Genomic DNA, 18,643 nt, shown 5'->3' with positions numbered 1-18,643 from the left:
TCATATCGTTCGTAATGCAAGTGTGACTAGTGCAAGTGCTGCCTTCTGTGGTCGAACGAAGAATCCCTGTGAAGTGATGTCTTGGCTGTTTTTTCCACAGCCTGTCGGAACCGATCGGAACACATTCTCTTTGTATCGGAAAAGTTCGCACGCATGCGCAAAAGTCAGAGTTCCTGGTTTCTGTGAGCTGCGATCGCACAGCCACCCGGCGTGGAGCGCACCAGTAGTTACCTGGTTGTGAGGGGGGTTGAATAATGTCCTATTCTTTGGCTGACGTCTTTTTCAATGCACTGTACTGTACAGTATTTCATTGTAGATAATATTTTTAAACTAATTTAATTTTCCCAATAGGCAATGTGCTGCAGCACTTCAGCACATAAGGTACGGCCGCCCCTGGCTCAAATACCGCAGCCTCGTGTCGGTAAATTTACTGGCAGGTGAAAGAACTGCGAGATTCAGTTCCGGCCCCTAGACGTCTCCTAAAACCATAAAAATAGTTAGTGGGACGTAAAGCAAATAAAATTATTATTATTATTATTATTATTATTATTATTATTATTATTATTATTATTATTATTATTATTATTATTATTGCGCCGTTCCCGCGTCCAGGTTGAGTCGCATGAGATCCAGGCTAGCTCGAATGTAATCATATTTTCTCGCTATTCAATATTTATGGGCTGTGGGTCCCGCATTCGAGAAAAGGTCACCGGTTTATACTAGTAGGGAAAACCTAACTTACGTAGTGGACGTCTCCCACCCGTATTTGTAGTTAGTTTCCTCATTCGGCTCACAAGAATATAGAATAATTACCACTTATATCTAAATACCTATTCTAAAAGTCATTAACAGAACGGTTAAGTTTTACAACGCATTTATTTATTTGACTAGCGAATGTACCCGTGCTTCGCTACGGTATTCTACATTGTATTCGAATATCGAAGTAAATAGTGTACATGCAGTAAATAAGATAGTTTTAAAATTGCATGTCTCTTAGCGTTATCCGAGAAAGAGCATGGGGAGGTCCCCGTACGTTTCCAATGTAAAGTGTTTGTTACGGATTTGTGATATAACGGCAGGCTCACTTGCCTACTGGCATTCACAATCAGGTTGGGAAGTTTACATTATAATTGCAGGCCCCATTGCCTACTATGCGGACAGAATCGATTTGGGGAGTTTTCGTTAAAATGGCAGCCCCCCTTTCCTACCTCCAGACAGATTACAGTTTTTATTATAATGGCAGGCAATTACCCTACTATCACTCGAAATTGAGTTGTGCAGTTATTATTATAATGACAGGCCCCTTTTCCTACTGCCAGCCAGCGTACTGCCAGTCACACCAAGTTGGTGAGTTTCCATCAAAATAGCAGGCCACTATGCCTAATGCCAGTCACATTTTAGATGAGTACATTTCTTTATAATGGCGGGCACCCTTGCCTACTGCCAAACACAATCGGGTAGGGGAGTTTTAAACAAAACTGCATGCTCACTTACCTTCTGCAAGTCAAATCGAGAAGGGAACTATTCATTACAATTGTAGGCCTTCCTTACTAATGACAGTTACACAGGAGTTGGAGAAGGAACCCTTTCCTACTGCCAGTCAAAGTCGGTGTGGGGAGTACTGATTACAATAGCAGACCGACCCTTTCTCGATCGCTAAATCGACATCAGTGAATATATATAGATCGACATACGAAAGTATATGCGTGTTTACAATATTGAAGACCTTCATTTACAGATTAACTGCTACTAAACGTACGTCATATCGACAAAGGATTATACCATAAGACACGCCGGATTTAGTGGCCTAAATGGCTGGTCCAATGATATGTCATCTATTCTTGGGTCAGATTTAGAAACGTGGAACAGGGTAAAGGTTTTGTAAGATCATCTCACATTACATTACTTTTCGGATAATAATGTGACAGCTACATACGTAGCATTTGGCTCACATATGGCTACTGAGTGGGCCAATTTTCGTGAAGAGTTTGATGATTCTGTATTTCATATAAGTAATTGAAAGTATGAATAATGCATGTGAAAATTCCAAATTGACTTAACATCGATTAATAGAGAAAAATCAAACGTAAAAGGGATACAGATACGGCATAAAGTCATAAGACCAAGGTTGTAGATCATTCCAAATTGAACGGAGATTGTGCAATCCGTTACGTGATAGGAATTTCCGAAGGTCTGCACCATCATTAAAATTGCCTGCATATTTCGATATTCTTCGGGGATAAAAAATGAAAAATTTAATGATATAGGATTTTTCATTCGTTACAGGCTAAAACGTATAATTTTGTCAAATTTCAATTATCTTCTTATTCTTCTGGCAGATTATGCCACAATGTGGATTTTGGGCGAGGCGGGTAAAAATTAGGACTTTCAGGAAATCAAAAATTATGGAGATTGTTATTATTACCCCTTAAACGGAAAGCTGTACGAAAATTTCGCCAAAATAGTCAGTGTAGAGGTACACAGTCGTTACGATTTGATTTATATAGATAAGGAATCTGCTCCATGTAAAACACCTTTTGGGCTATGTCCGCTGGACTTAACCTGCAAAAGTGACCATTCATGATATCTCCCTTATTAATCCTCCTGACGAAAAAATGCACATGAAAAAAAAGGTTTAGAGGTGGAATTCCATCAGGTTTGGTCGATTTCCAGTCAGGTTGGTCTTGTTCTGTATATATTGTGGAAGAGTAAAATCACCATTTCGGTTCCTTATAAACCGCCAGTCCATTCCGGAACATGAAATGTTATTTACGTTTAAAACCTACCTTTGGACAGGTGGATGCTAAATATAAATTTTGTTTCGAATGTCTTCAGTAGTTTTCAAGTTGTAAGGAATACGCTTTACACGCACCCGCTCGTGAGTTAAGTCCGATGGGACTTGTACAGAAAAACGGTCCTTTAATGATATCTCCCTTATTGATCCTCGTATCGAAATGATGCACATGAGAAAAAAAGGTTTAGACATTAATTTCTACCAAGGTAGGTAGACTTCCATAAACTTTTGTTGTGTATATTTTTTGGAAGTGCAAAATCACTGTTTCGGTTTCGTATAAACCCCCAGTTAGTTCAGGGATTTAGAAACAATATTTGCCCTGAAACCTATCAAGGACAGGTGTATTCTAAATACGAATCTTGGTGGAAATGCATCCAGTAGTTTCTAACATTCACGTACATACGGCGTAATTAAGGAAGAAACTAATACAGTTAAGAATGTTGAAACTAATAGAAAATGGATTATAACTGAGGACAGCCGGATAACGACAAATAAATAAATGCCGTGAGTTATGGATATAATAAAGCGCTAACAGAGGAGAAATTTAGGTTCAGTGATTCTTAGGTAAACAAATATGAAGATGACTAATGGTGTTATTACTTAATCTATTCGAGGGCGGTTATAACCTCCAACGATATTCCGCCAATATCCCGCAGATGAGCCGATTGATGCCTCTCTTGCCATCTACCCAAGGAACAACCACGAATTTAAAAGCATGATGAGGAAAATGGCAATACGTTACTTCCCTACTGGCATGCAGTCAGAGACGTTGCCATGGTAACCTGTAGGTTCGTTGTCGGTCTGTCGGTCACTAAATGCAGAGCATGATACCAGCAGAAAATTGTAAATTTCTCCGTCATGTGAAGAGTAAGGTAAATTATGAACATAACGAAAGTTGTTTATAATGAAGAGACGTTTCACGTACGGTAAACGAAGTTTACAGAAAATCAATAGTATAAGAGAAAATAGAGGAAAACCACTGTGGTTTTCCTATAAACACCCCGTCTATTCAAAGATTTTAAAATTATATGCATATCGGAACCTTTCCTGGGATGAGTATACTCTAAATATGAAGTTTGGCTGAGATCTATCCAGCCGTTTCGACGTGATGGTGGGAAAACCACTCTGGTTTTCCTATAAACCCCCGTCTATTCAAGGATTTTAAAATGATATGCATATCTAAACCTTCCCCGGGATTAGTATCCTCTAAATACAATGTTTAGTTGAGATCCATCCAGCCGTTTCGACGTGATGGTGGAAAAACCATTCTGATTTTCCTATAAACCCCCCATATATTCAAATATTTTAAAATGATATGCATATGGAAAACTTCCCCGCGATGAGTATCCTCTAAATATGAAGTTTGGTTGAGATCTATCCAGCCGTTTCGACGTGATGGTGGAAAAACCATTCTGGTTTTCCTATAAACCCCCTGTCTATTCAAGGATTTTAAAATGATATGCATATCAAAACCTTCTCCGGGATGAGTATACCCTAAATATGAAGTTTGGTTGAGATCTATCCAGCCGTTTCGACGTGATGGTGGAACAGACAAACAGACAGACAAACAGAAACAATTTTATTTATATAGATTTTTACACTCGTTCTTCACCCCCTTTCCATCCCCGCCCAAAGGAGTCCTATGAGTGCCTTACACAACAGTATATTTTTTTCCCAGATATTAAGTCTTATTTGTACTTATTTTGGTTAACAGCTATGCCCAAACGTACATGCATAATCTCACTGCTCTAGAATCCTGGAGCTGACGTTGCCATGGTTACGGCAGTTCATTTCTTTATCCGATTCCTAGAGCAGGGGTAGTGTGGTGCCAATATCTCCGTAACGGTTGGTTTTAGGGCCTTAAAACATGGTTTTCGGGCCCGTAGGGCTTACCGAGTTTTGTTCTTTGCGTCAAGAGGATTAAATTGAGCTTTGTCTCGTCCTTATACGACAAATTCGATATTTTGCCTATAATAGTATAAGAGAAAATGGAGGAAAACCGTTTTTCCTATAAAACCCCCGTCTTTTCAAAGATTTTAAAATGATATGCATATCGAAACCTTCCCCGGGGTCAGTATACTCTAAATATGAAGTTTGGTTGAGATCTATCCAGCCGTTTCGACGTGATGGTGGAACAGACAAACAGACAGACAAACAGACAAACAGAAACAATTTTATTTATATAGATAATCAAGGAAAGTTTGAAGAAGATAGTTGTAGTGCTACGAATTCTTCCTTAGAAAAGTAAATAATAAATAACCGACTTAGTGTCGTATAAGTTAAACTTGAAAAATATTTTGAAATAAATGAATATTGAATTTTCACGACCACATTGTAATCGAAAGCGACTTTCAACCTATTAGGTCGTGTTACGTACATTTAGAACGTGTTGAAGAGATGTTAAGTACAGAACAAAAATGGCCAACCAGACACCAGTGGGATCCGAACCCACAACCTCCCGATTTCGCGTCGGTTGCTCTACCAATTGAGCTATGGTGGCCCAGGCCATCTTTGTTCTGTTGGAAAGGATCTAAGCTACAGGTCTGGTACTACTACCATCACACTGTAGAGTACGTTTAAGTTGTACTTAACATCTCTTCAACACGTACTAAATATACGTAACACGACCTAATAGGTTGAAAGTCGCTTTCGATTACAATGTGGTCGTGAAAATTCAATATTCATTGACTTGGCCCTCAACGGGCAACTTGAACGCACTCTACAGTGTGATGGTAGTAGTACCAGACCTGTAGCTTAGATCCTTTCCAACAGAACAAAGATGGCCTGGGCCATGGCCTACTCGAAGTTCCGGCCTGCTACACATGACATTTCCATAGTGATAACGTCAGTCTTTTAGTGCAGCGATGCGGAGGCATGAGTCTTGTTTACATGGTGGTTTCGTAGCACGTTGTTGTTATTTCAACGTTATTAGGGGTGTTTGTTGTGTTTAAAAGTGATAACTGTATGAAAACGCATCAGTAAAGGATGTATTTTCAGCAATAGTATATGTTAAATACTATAGTATTCTAATTTGAGCAGCCAGATGTTAGGAGGTATTGCTAGGTTATGTGATAGGTTAGGTAAATCCAGTGAGCTAGTATGAATTGTCTGAAGTACTCTAAAGTTTATCATGATCATTATAATAATGTGTGAGTGTAGTGTGCTCGGATGTACATCCAATTACCGTTCAAATAAGGAGGTGGCTATCTCAACATTTGTGTTTCCTAGCGATAAGGAAAAGCGAGCTAAACGGATTCATGCTATACATCGAGTTAATTTTTAACCCAGTAAATATGCCTGTGTCTGTATTAAACATTTTTACGAAAATCACATAATTCGAGTTGATACTGCAAAACGACCAGATGGTTCCGTTTTAATTGTGCATAGGGTAATGCCAAAATTAACTGACGATGCTGTGCCAACTATATTTCCTGGGCAGCCGAATGTATGTCTCAACCAACATCTGCCAAACGAAAATCGCCAGAAGAAAGGAGAGAGAAACTAAACTTCAAGACATTGTGTGAAAGAGACAAGATATCAAATTACGGGCACTTGTTGAGTAAGTTAACAACCTTAAATGTACTTGAATTCTATCAAAACTGATGTTGATAAAGTTTTGTTTTACAAGCTTCAAACCAGAGATATTCCGACTGTCGAGATATCTGTTACAGTTTTCAATGTACAAGTTTGCTTAAATGGTTGCAAGATACCTTCTAAAAAATATAGCTGGTATTTAGGAGATATTCTGCCGTGTACCACATGTTCAGCACTTGAGTGTTTACTGAGCATTTGAAAGCTTTTAGTAACTCGTCTACATCAGGGAATACAGTTAACAAGTTAAAAAATATGTGCTTAACTCTAGATGACTGTATTAATGTTAATGAATTGCATTTGGCTATCGCTAAATCAAGGGTTAGAAATTGATTTAAATACTGCATCAGTATTGTTTTACATAGCAGGGTACATTTCACACTATTTATTAAGAAATGTGAAAAGATGTGCTAATTGTAAAACTCTTATTACTTTGGACAAAGAATTGTCAACAGTGGGACTGAATGATGAAACAAATTCATACTTGCTAAAGCTGTGCAGAGGGGGGTTGAAACAGCCTAGAGATTTTGTTTTTCAAATTGCTGTAGAGGCCTGCACTTTATTTCAGACCTTGATATCTGATTTTGAAGATTCCTGTTTGTACACTGGAAGTCACAGGGACGTTTTTACAAACCTTTTAAAAATTGAAGAAACTGGTAAATACTGTAATAAGTGTGTGTTTGGTATAGTGTTCATTAGTATTGTGTCCAAGATCTGCCACATTTTGGGAAACATTTTTAGTAACAATTACTCAAAAATAACTAACAACACTGTGCGCACAAACAATCATAAAATAATGACATTTTAGAGACAACAGTTCGCCTAGTGAGCATTAAATGATTTGTTATGGAGGGCTATATGTTAATTAAGGCCTTGATATCTGATTCAAAGATGTATTTTTAAACAGTGGAAATCGTAGGGATGTTTCTTTCAATGTTTTCATAATGGAAGTTGAAAAACCTAGTAATTTCTGTGACAAGTGTGGGTGTGAGCTGCAGAGTTAATGAGTGTTGTGTCCAAGATCTATCATATAATGGCAAATATTTTTCCTGTCATTCAAAAATGATTAATAACACTATTTGTTCAAATAAGTGTAATATAAGGGCATTTACAGACAGCAACAGTTTGCCTAGTGACCATCATACTACTTTTCAAATTGTGGAAAGCTACACATTAACTGAGACCTTAATATCTGATTCAGAGATGTAGTTTTATACAGTGGAAATCGTAGGGATGTTTCTTTCTGTGTTTTCATAATGAAAATTGGAAAACCTGTGACAAGTGTGGGTGTGTGCTGCTGAGTTAATGAGTGTTGTGACCAAGATCTGTCATATTTTGGAAAATACGTTTTTTAACTTATTCATGTGCTCAGAAAAGCATAAAAGAATGACATTGTTTTGAGAGAAAACCATTCGCTTAGTCACCATCATCGTACAGTCCAAGTGAGTAGCCTTCAGTCGAACATTTTACAAAATGTAGTATACTACCTTGAGTGCACATTTTGTGTATTTGTATGTATTCTTTTGATAGTGTTTCTTCGATGTTATGTGTTTATGGGCTTATTATTGCATTTTCTTTGTCACATTATGATAAAAGGGATCGTATCAGCAATATAGGAATTACACGCGACGACGGAGAGTGAGCACTATACGCGTGACGTCACAACTGTTGGTAGCAGGCCTCTATATATCAAGATGGCCGTGTCTGGGCCACCATAGCTCAATTGGTAGAGCAACCGACGCGAAATCAGGAGGTTGTGGGTTCGGATCCCACTGGTGTCTGGTTGGCCATTTTTGTTCTGTACTTAACATATCTTCAACACGTACTAAATGTACGTAACACGACCTAATAGGTTGAAAGTCTGTTTCGATTATCTTGAAATATATTGAAACTAAAAAATTGAAAAAAATATGGGATTGAAAATGTTAGATGCATCTAACTGAATGAAAGAAAAATATATCACATTACATCATTTACAACATCGTTGATTGAGAGCTATCAGATGTTGAACGCAGCCTCCATAACTTAATTACAAACAGCAACAAAATTTAGAATCACATTTTTTTAAATCTTATTAATTCTTGTGCGAAAAAGTTCCTAGAATCCTTCTTGCTTTAATCTAATATTCGTTAATTGCTTTACAGTACAGTAAATTCGTTTGATTGAAGCTATTCACGTTCAAACACAAACAACAGGTTGGTCATGAGAAAATGTCCTCAGAAAACATTAAAAATATTTAACATGTATCACACTTTTCAAAATTCCTTTCAAAATTCGTGGTAATTTCTTATTGTAGAGAACAAGATAACCCGTTAAGTCATTATATCATTCAGGATAATATGATCAAATCTCATGTCTAAAAATTACACAGATTATTCTCTTATTTGTAAGTATTAATTAATTTGAGTGCGTACCTATGTCATAATATTGTGCTATCATGTATATCTGACAGTCATTTGGTCAAATTCTACCGTATTCAGGGGATCTAATTCGTAAGAAGACTCTGTTGATTATTAACAACCTTCGATTGCGAAGAAACGTCACCAGTGATATTGGATAATGCAGTAGAATAAGCTTCCTAGCCTTCTCAATCTGACTGTGAATTCTTGGGGTTAGAAGAAACACATGGATCTAGGCTAATTTAATGTTGTCTCACTCATCAAGAATTATTTGATAATCTACAAATTGAATGTTACCTATAAACGTTACTGAGATCGTATCCTACGCTATACATGGTTATTTAAGGATTAATGATCGATTGAAGACAAATTATATTCATCGATCATCTCAAAAATACGTAATTGGGAATAAATATCATCGTCAAAATAAACTGTGACTTCACTTGCGATGAAACAATAATCATCACCAACATTACCGTAATCATCATACGATAAATAAATAAATAACCAACATTAATTACCATAACCTCTTATATTTATTGTAAAACCATCACTTCACATCATTCATCTCATATAACACTTTACCTTAAAATAAATACATTATTTCATTCCAACTTGACGTATACTATACTGTCATCATTAATCATTCAACTAATTATTCCGTTGTAGTCTCAATCCTTCAATGATTCTATAAAATATCACCATATTTTACTATTAGATCATACAAATCCTATATACGATCTCATTTCCACTTAATTTTACGTTACAAGTTCTCACATAAGCTTAGTGTTTATCGCAACGTCGTATAGAATCCACTTAGAGAAAAAACTCAACCTCCTTACAGTACATTGATAGCATTACGAACAGAATACCTAATTATCAACTGGTTAACTGCTTCCTATATATGGATTTGACGTTTATGTTTGCTGATTACCTATCGACCTTTAACCTAACTATAGAAATTGTCTTCTCATATATCATCACTTCAATGGTATTAATTTAGATAGCACTTCGAAAAACAAAATTTCATTTATAATAATGACTCAAAGGACTTACCTTTTCTCTGTATTCCCTCGCCGTCATCACATGTCCTGGTGGTTAGACATGCAGGCTTGATTCACGGCATTTCCCTCATCTATTTGGGAACCTCGGGGATGGTCTCGGCCGGTTATCGGTCATCATGGGTTGGGCTCGTCATCTCATGTCGCCAGAATCTAGGTAGCTCCGCCTCCACTTCCTTAGTGCATGTTGACTTTGGTTTCTTGCGCACTCGGAACAGAACAATATGTCAGCATGGTTAATTTCGTCATCTTATGGATATATCCTCCTACAATCTGTATTTGATAGGAGAATACTGCTCTTTAAAATTTGATCTTTGAATTACTCCAGAACTTGCAATGTGTCTATGAATATTTCAATCAAATTATGTTAGTACACGTTTTCTCTGTCGTTCTGCAGATATTATTATTACATAGCCTCTCGAAGTAAATTATATCGGCTAACACGTCGTCTTATGGAAGGTAGCGTGACGTAATAGTCGGAAGTTTTTATTCTGTACGGACAGTATTAATTTTACGGAATGAAAGATTATTCAATGTCGATATCACACAAAATAGCTCGTGGACAAAGGTTCTTATCCGTTTGATGTCTAGAATTCCGTTTAGACGATGTTATTCTTTCTTTTAAGTAGCTCTAAGTGATGTCCTCCTTCTGAACCTTTAGTGCGAATCGAATGTTATTTTTAATAATAATTCTTAGCAATCTTCTCGCGTCTTTCTTTACCACCGCATTCTATGCTCCTTTCTGATTAAGTGGATGACGAAAACATTACTCCTTTAACTTATAGTAGTACTCTGACACTTTACTTTCGACGTTCTCGTGACTTAAACTCCATTTTCGTTCCAATTAGATCTCATTGGGAAGAGTGAAATGGCACATTATTATTATTAAAATGTAAACATGTTTCGACCCCTTGTGCCATCATTAGAGAGACCTTCTCACACAAGTATATTTTTTTATACTTCAATGTTCAAAAAATGTTCTATGTAATTTACTGATGATGGCCCAGGGGATCGAAACATGTCTACATTTTAGATAATTATGTATTGATTTAGTCCGCCTCTGTGGTGTAGTGGTTAGCGTGATTAGCTGCCACCCCCGGAGGCCCGGGTTCGATTCCCGGCTCTGCCACGAAATTTGAAAAGTGGTACGAGGGCTGGAACGGGGTCCACTCAGCCTCGGGAGGTCAACTGAGTAGAGGTGGGTTCGATTCCCACCTCAGCCATCCTGGAAGTGGTTTTCCGTGGTTTCCCACTTCTCCTCCAGGCGAATGCCGGGATGGTACCTAACTTAAGGCCACGGCCGCTTCCTTCCCTCTTCCTTGCCTATCCCTTCCAATCTTCCCATCCCTCCACAAGGCCCCTGTTCAGCATAGCAGGTGAGGCCGCCTGGGCGAGGTACTGGTCATACTCCCCAGTTGTATCCCCCGACCAAGAGTCTGAAGCTCCAGGACACTGCCCTTGAGGCGGTAGAGGTGGGATCCCTCGCTAAGTCCGAGGGAAAAACCGAACCTGGCGGGTAAACAGATGATGATGATGATGATGATGATGATGTATTGATTTAAAGTTTGTTAACATTTTGTATTGAACAAGGTGGACTAAATCCTGTTTTAACTAGAACTTGTACCAAATAATTAATTCCAGGTTTCACATAAATGTTAAGGTGTCCTAGATATCAGGTGCTTCTCAGAGAAGTAGCTTTGCTTCTTCCGTAAGTCCTGTCGTCTCTCTCAGACTTTGGCGATCACCATAACTAATATTAATTGCCCCTCCTCGGAGGTCGGGGTTCGATTCCCGGCAATGTCAGAAATTTTAGAATGGTAGGAGGGCTGGTGTGTGGTTAAAATGATACCTGCAGCTCAACCTCAATGGAGGGTGTGCCTTAAAAGAGCTGCAACAATGAGGACACGAGTTTGCTTTCACCATAAGTAATGTTTCTGGGTCTTCTCCAGCACGGTACAATCAATATACCAGTCCATTCTTTCGTATTGCTTACCTTTACTTGCAAACCGGTAATACAGACTCTATAAAATTCACATTAAAAATGCAAGTGGTGACAAGTGAGAGACTATGTCCCTCTGAGTGTTCGTGACAATGTTGCACAACGTTAGTCTGATTTAATGAAACGAAGGACATGTTAGATAGCCAATTCAATACATTCACAAGAGGGTGAAAACTATAGTAAGAGGCGAATAGCCTCGTAGTGAGCAATTTTCATGTCAATAAATAAATAAATAAATAAATATTTTCTTTAGTCTATCCCAGCTATTTCTGAGCTCACTGTATTCTCCCAGGTTCATTATTTATTTTAGTTTCAGTTTGGGGGTGGGAATTAAGGCTGCATGTCCATTTCTGTCGCCACATGACTTTGAGATGAGAATCTAAACCCAAGATCGACCGGGATTCGAAACTTGACCCTTTGGGTGGAAAGCTACAAGCTAAGCCACTGAGGTAATCACGCCCCCGATCACGTCAGTAAATAAATAAAATGTAATAAATAAAAATCGATTCACTGATTTTCTCTTCACGGCTGTTATGTCATTTATTGCGATCAAACTTACTGGCTGGTTGCCTAGTGACACAGATGACTAATCCACTTCCATAGCCCGAACATATGTTTCAAAACATTTGTTAGTTTTTAATATATCATTCACCATGTAACTTCTTCCCTAATTGTCCTAAATCTACTACAATCGTACTGTTGTGTCAGGCGTACGATTCTCTATTCAGTGATGCACACTTCATGCGTCGGAATGTCTATATCAGGAGTCAGTAAGAAGCAAATTAAGAAGTTCCTGTAGTTTCTACCTCCGCATAACGTTTTCCCTCAGAGTTCTAGGACAACCTTTGTACTACATCTCGGACCTGGAGAGAACTTCCTTATGGTACCCCACGTGATGGGTCAGAACTGGTATACAGACTAAAATTGCCGATTTTCAAGTTTTAAGAAATCCTACTTAAAATTTTGACCTCCTTCCTTTACGTGTTTTTCTTTCCTTTTCAACTTCGGACCTATTTGTTTTGTGAATGTACATTCAGACGCCAAATGCTCTATCTATAGAAATCTTAGCTGCATTCTTATATATTTTGACTTCGAGGTTAGTAATCAAACACTAAGTTATGTATGTCCAAAAATGTCACGTTTTCTTAAAGCACCGGCGTATTTCACTGAGGCCCGCCAAGTGTCCTATTTTCCCCTCATGTCTCACATTTCCAATCAAACGTTCCACAACCATTCGGGTCGGATCTTTATTTCCAGAGTTTTAAACTCGAATGTGAGCACTTGATTTCATCACACTATGGTTCGATTGTATGTAGCCTGATTTTACAGACGTTGTCACGTCAAAATACACTGATATTTCTCTTTATTTATTCGTACGACAGAAACGAAACAATAAAAGAGACAGAGATTTGGCTGAAGTACAATATCTAGACCAGGGCCTCTCAAACGCCCAAAATCTCATGCGTGCAGACAGAGGCGCAAGAGCTCCGTGCACTGTGCATCGCTGCCGCTCGGCATAGCTCGGGTCAACGCTTCGTCTCTCGGCTACTCGGCTAAGCTCGGCTCAACTCGCCTATACTCGGCTCAAGTCAGCCCGGATTAAGAGTGCTACGGCGCAAGTGGGGCAGAGGGAGACAGGCGGAGCGAGCGAGACAGGCGTGAGGAAAGAGAGAGTAAGCGCTATTGCTCCAAATCGAGGAGTGGGGGGTCTGCACTCTGGTCAACCAAGCCAAGTCGTCTTTTGCACCGTGCACAGTGCATGCACCCTGAGAGGCCCTGATCTAGACGATTTTGGTAATCGTGGTAGTAAATGTTTCGACACGGTTATAACACACTTAAACGCCTGCTCAGTGGAATACCGGGTTATTCAAAAGGTACCGCAGAATCTGAAGTAACCCATGAAGGGGTAGAAGTAGAATAACTTTCAAATGGAAATGGATAGTGTTAGACGAAACCATGTGTCAGGGCAAGCCTGCGAATGGTATGATCGACATAACGGATATATTTGATCAAAAACGCTGTATATTCCTAAACAATGCAGAACTGTCATTCACAGAAGCAATAGTCATTTGTGCAGACAGTAAAGTTATACACTGGACACTGAATGTTGTTCACAAAAGCTGTATGAAACGTCGCCCACCATATTCAATGCAGGCATTTCTAACGACTTTCAGTGTCTAACTTGACTGAGCACAAACGAATATCACTTCATTGATTATCACTTCTGAATTGTTTAGGAATATACAGCATTGTGGAATTTTTTTAAAAAATGTCCATTACGTCGTTCCTGCCATTCTCAGGCTTGTTCTGAGACGAGGTTCCCTCCTGGACCACACGCTCCTATTCGGAAGTAATCGTACTTTGACCGCTCTATGAGCTACTTCAGTTTCTGCGCGACCTCTTGTATTACCCCCATAGGAGCAGCGTGTCTATCTTTTGCCGGAGGCTCCCATTTCGATTCAGACCCATGCAAGGATTGTAATCCTTTTAATTCTACTTTAAATTTTGTAAACTTAATCACATTGATTTAATTTAAATTTTAATCTTGAACTGTGAGATCTGAAACAGGTTTTTCTCAGCCTCTTGAGGCGAACTGAAGGCCTGGGTGATAAGAGACACAGTGGAATCAGTCATGGGAATCGAAAAATACGAGTGAGGATACAGTTAAAATGACGTTCAGCATACTTATAAAAGACCGATAATATTTGCTGGTATGCGAGCGATTCACCATCTATCGCGACATAACTTGAAATCGAAAGACGATGGGTTCAAGCCTACAGTGCTGTGACTATCATTAGTCATCGTCTTCTTCCTGGCCTTTTCCCAACTATTTGTTATGTGAATTAAGCCCATTTTCACGGCAAGATATATGCCTTTCCTGACCCCAACCCTATATGGAAGGATATATTCGCTGTTGCGTGTTTCTGTGGTGGATGTCAGTTCGATGTGTTGTCTGCAAATCAAGTGTGTTTAAGAATACAAACACACGATTTCGTTAAAATCCTCGATTCTGGCGGGAATCGAATTAAGAACCCTCCGGGACGAAGGACATTACGCTGACCATTCAGCCAATTTTGAATCGCAGACAAGGCATTGAGGATTTTAGAAAAAGAGAAAGACCTTTCCATGGTTCGAATTCTGTATAAATTGTACTTCCGTTACTCATGACAATAAGGTCAAATGGTGAAGAAAAACGTCGAAATTGCCTGTTCGATTAGCATATTCTATTTCACACGAGCTGCAAAATGTGGCATTCAGCATGATCGAAATAAGGTATATGACCTGTGTTTTCTTTGTTGCAGGGTTCTTGGCTGTCGTGGACGCGTCAACTCTAGGAGAGTTCAGGATATACGCAATTCCTTGGCAGATGTCAGCAGGCTGCCAACTGGCGGGCTTCCTGGGTGTCTTAAGTGCCGAACTGTCGGTCTACACTCTTGCTGTGATCACTCTAGAACGTAACTACGCCATCACCCACGCGATGCACCTGAATAAGCGCCTGTCGCTGAAACACGCCGGCTACATCATGCTATGCGGCTGGAGTTTCGCTCTCGTCATGGCACTGCTACCACTCTTTGGAGTGTCTGACTACCGCAAGTTTGCAGTATGTCTGCCCTTCGAGACCACGACAGGCCCGGCTAGCCTTACGTATGTTGTCTTCCTCATGTTCATCAACGGTGTGGCGTTTCTTATCCTGATGGGCTGCTACCTCAAGATGTACTGCGCTATCCGTGGCTCACAGGCATGGAACTCCAATGATTCCCGTATTGCCAAGCGCATGGCCCTTCTCGTATTTACCGACTTCATCTGTTGGTCACCCATCGCATTCTTTTCTCTCACTGCAGCATTTGGACTCCAGTTGATTACTTTAGAGCAGGCGAAAGTTTTCACTGTATTTGTGCTGCCACTTAATTCTTGCTGCAACCCCTTCCTCTATGCTATACTCACAAAACAATTTAAAAAGGACTGTGTACTGATCTGCAAAGCCATAGAAGAGTCGCGAGTGACCCGAGGCATAGGTCGCTGTCGACACAGCTCTAACTTCAGTAATCGACAGACTCCTGCGAATACCAACAGCCTGGTGGATAGGTCTTCTCGCGACCACGCCCATCACGCACAGCCATGCTCATGCAACACAAAACTACTAGGTGACAGTGGCGCCGATTCGGCAACACCCTTGGCAGGCGGCACTCGGCCAATGACACCTCGTTTGTGGCTACTAAGCAAGGCTCAATGGCTTCTTCTGTGTATCAACCGCAACCATGAAAATCGTCACCGAACGCGTTCTGATCAGTACGCCTACCAGATCGCGGAAATCCAACAAAAGCAGCACAAGCGTGCTTCTTCTATGTCATCCAGCGAGAACTTCAGTTCTTCGCGATCCGACTCCTGGCGCCAGAACCATCACCACCATTGTGGTATTCCACTGCGTTTGCTCGATCCTAAAAGGCGAGCATCTTCGTGGTTAGTAACACGCAAAGCGTCGCAGGACTCCAACCTGTCGAGTTCGCGTAACGATTCTTCGGGTTCTGCCACTACTGCCAGCACGTCTACTTGGCGCATGTCGCGATCCAGTGCCAGCAGTGATGTGCGGCCAGCAACGGCACTAGTGACTACAGAGCCCCCACGTCCGCGCGCCAAACCACGCCTTACACGACAGAGTGCAGTACAGGATGACCTGGAACCTCCAGGATCTCCAGGCCGCCTCACTGTGCGCTTCCTTCCTACAATCCCGTCCGCGGCGGAGACCAGCGTTCAGCTGGAGGACGATCAGCAGCTTGCAGAGGGCAGCAGCACCAGCAGCAGCCATGGAGCGCCGTTCTACGCCATCCTACACGCCAATCCGCCTCACACGACAATAATTCCCAGTCCCCCACACAGCGATACCTCGCACATCACAATTCACACTAGCCCTCACACGACACTGGACACAGGGCCTTCCGAGAGTTCCTCCTCACAGCCACCTAAACCTAGTCATCCCCCACGAAAAGATTCACCACCGTCTACACCGCCATCCTCATCGACACAGCCACCGAAGAGTGAACCGCCATCTTGAATCCACCAGCAAGTGCATTCGTGTTTTTAACCAAATATATTCAAGACTTCAATTTATTATTTTTACAAACAGTACTCTAGCTTCCAGCATGTTTTTTTATGAGCATTTATATGACTGCCGGACAGTCTTTATTTATAGAGAAACTCGAAAAGGAAGTGTTTTTGAAACTGTTGGGGGCACAGTGCCTGAATGCAAGAACTGTACAATAATTTATAAAGTTCTATACTAGATCTCCATCCCTGTTTTCTTGTTCGTAAGCGTGCCTATGTAAATGTCGTTCGTGTTTTTTATTCCAGACCTGACCTGACTCCAGAGACAATAATGTGCGTGCCCTAACCCGGAGTGGGCGATACTTTATTATTGCATATATGTTATTTAAGTACATAATGTTCCATGTTCGCATTTCTGGAACAATAAAATACTTATTCCATCGGTTTAGATCCAGGGTAGCTCAGATTATTTCAGCACCTTAATCCTGAAGTTCCAAAATACTGGCATATATCCTCCCGCATTCCTTCATAATCATTTAAGTAGTGTAGAGAAACTTTCACAAGCAATAAACATTTACTAGCATGAATAGCCCATTTACGCAGATACATTCTTGATTTTTTTTTTAATTTGAATAATTTGTGAGAAAGTTTCCTAATTAGACGCAATGAAACCTGCGTTAAACAGTCATCCCTGTTTCCGTAGGAAAATGGTTTGAAATTTACCTACTTGTGTGTTGGGTATTCAGCCCTAATGCTGGTTGGATCCTCAACAGCTCCGCCATCAGCTGTCATAGATGACCTAGGCATCGCTGAAGAGGCGTGCTAGGGAAATGAGGAGTGAGGTAGTTTCCCATTGCTTTCCTTAGTTATCTGTTTAAGTAAGGTTGTATAGGCATCTTCAGCGATTGTAGGTCGACGTGAAGAAATGCAGGTCGGCTGCCTGCTGCAGCTCTTCATCTTTCAGTGATGGGCAAGTAATTCTCTAGTATGGCCCCAATGATTTCGCAAGTCAACAAGGATCGAACTGTTCGTAAGTAGGAGGCACACCTGCCTTGAGAACAAATCACGCATGCAAAATTATGCGAACTTGAGACTAACTGGAGATAGATAGGAGTCTGGTGGTGAGCAAGCTCTACGAGATCATCGAAAGGTGGAGGGGGGAGACCACCCGTGCACCAGACACCGCTGCTGTTCATACAATTGAGGAAAAACTTTCCGTACGTTCAGTAACATGATTGAGGAGTTTGGAATTTCCTGTGCTGAAAAGAGAGAGAGAGAGTGTGTGTGTGTGTGTGTAAAAAATTCATGTTATGTACTTTTGTCAATAATAATGTATTGTTTTGTTTCTTTTACGGTGTTTAAATAATATTGTTTGTTATTTAATTATAATTTGAAGTTTTATTCAAACTACAAGTAAAATTTAACATTCATTTTTTTCAGCCTGAAAATACTTTAAATGTTGATATTTCTGAGTCGAAATTGAAATATTTTTTTAATAAAGATGTTTTATAGGATTTTTTCCGTTTGAATGGTGTAAGTTCCTAAGACGCTCTACTTTCACACAGCTTATTCACTGAAAAAGTTCTTTTAAAAGTACAGAGAATTTTAAAGAATATAGATTTGCAATTTATTCTGCACTAGCTGATGTACCCGTGCTTCGCTACGGGATGCTCAGAAAGACTGACTTTGTGGTTTTCTTAACCTGAAATCAACATAGGTCATTACAAAAACGTAAGTATGAATGTAGCGATTAAAA

General features: G+C 40.0%; 1 protein-coding gene across 1 annotated transcript in view; it reads left to right on the top strand.

The window, feature by feature from the left end:
• The window catches only part of rk (rickets), an 824,128-nt gene extending 806,178 nt beyond the window's left edge, over positions 1–17,950 (top strand). The window contains exon 16 of the mRNA XM_067144502.2: positions 15,147–17,950. Within this exon, the coding sequence (XP_067000603.2) occupies positions 15,147–16,897 (1,751 nt within the window). The 3' untranslated portion in view covers positions 16,898–17,950. The remainder of the gene's footprint in view (positions 1–15,146) is intronic.
• The last annotated feature ends 693 nt before the right edge of the window (positions 17,951–18,643 follow it).

Source organism: Anabrus simplex, chromosome 3, assembly GCF_040414725.1.
Source record: "Anabrus simplex isolate iqAnaSimp1 chromosome 3, ASM4041472v1, whole genome shotgun sequence".
Classification (NCBI taxonomy): Eukaryota; Metazoa; Arthropoda; class Insecta; order Orthoptera; family Tettigoniidae; genus Anabrus; species Anabrus simplex.
Note: the sequence above shows the minus strand (reverse complement) of the source record. Positions and strands in the feature narration are given on the sequence as shown.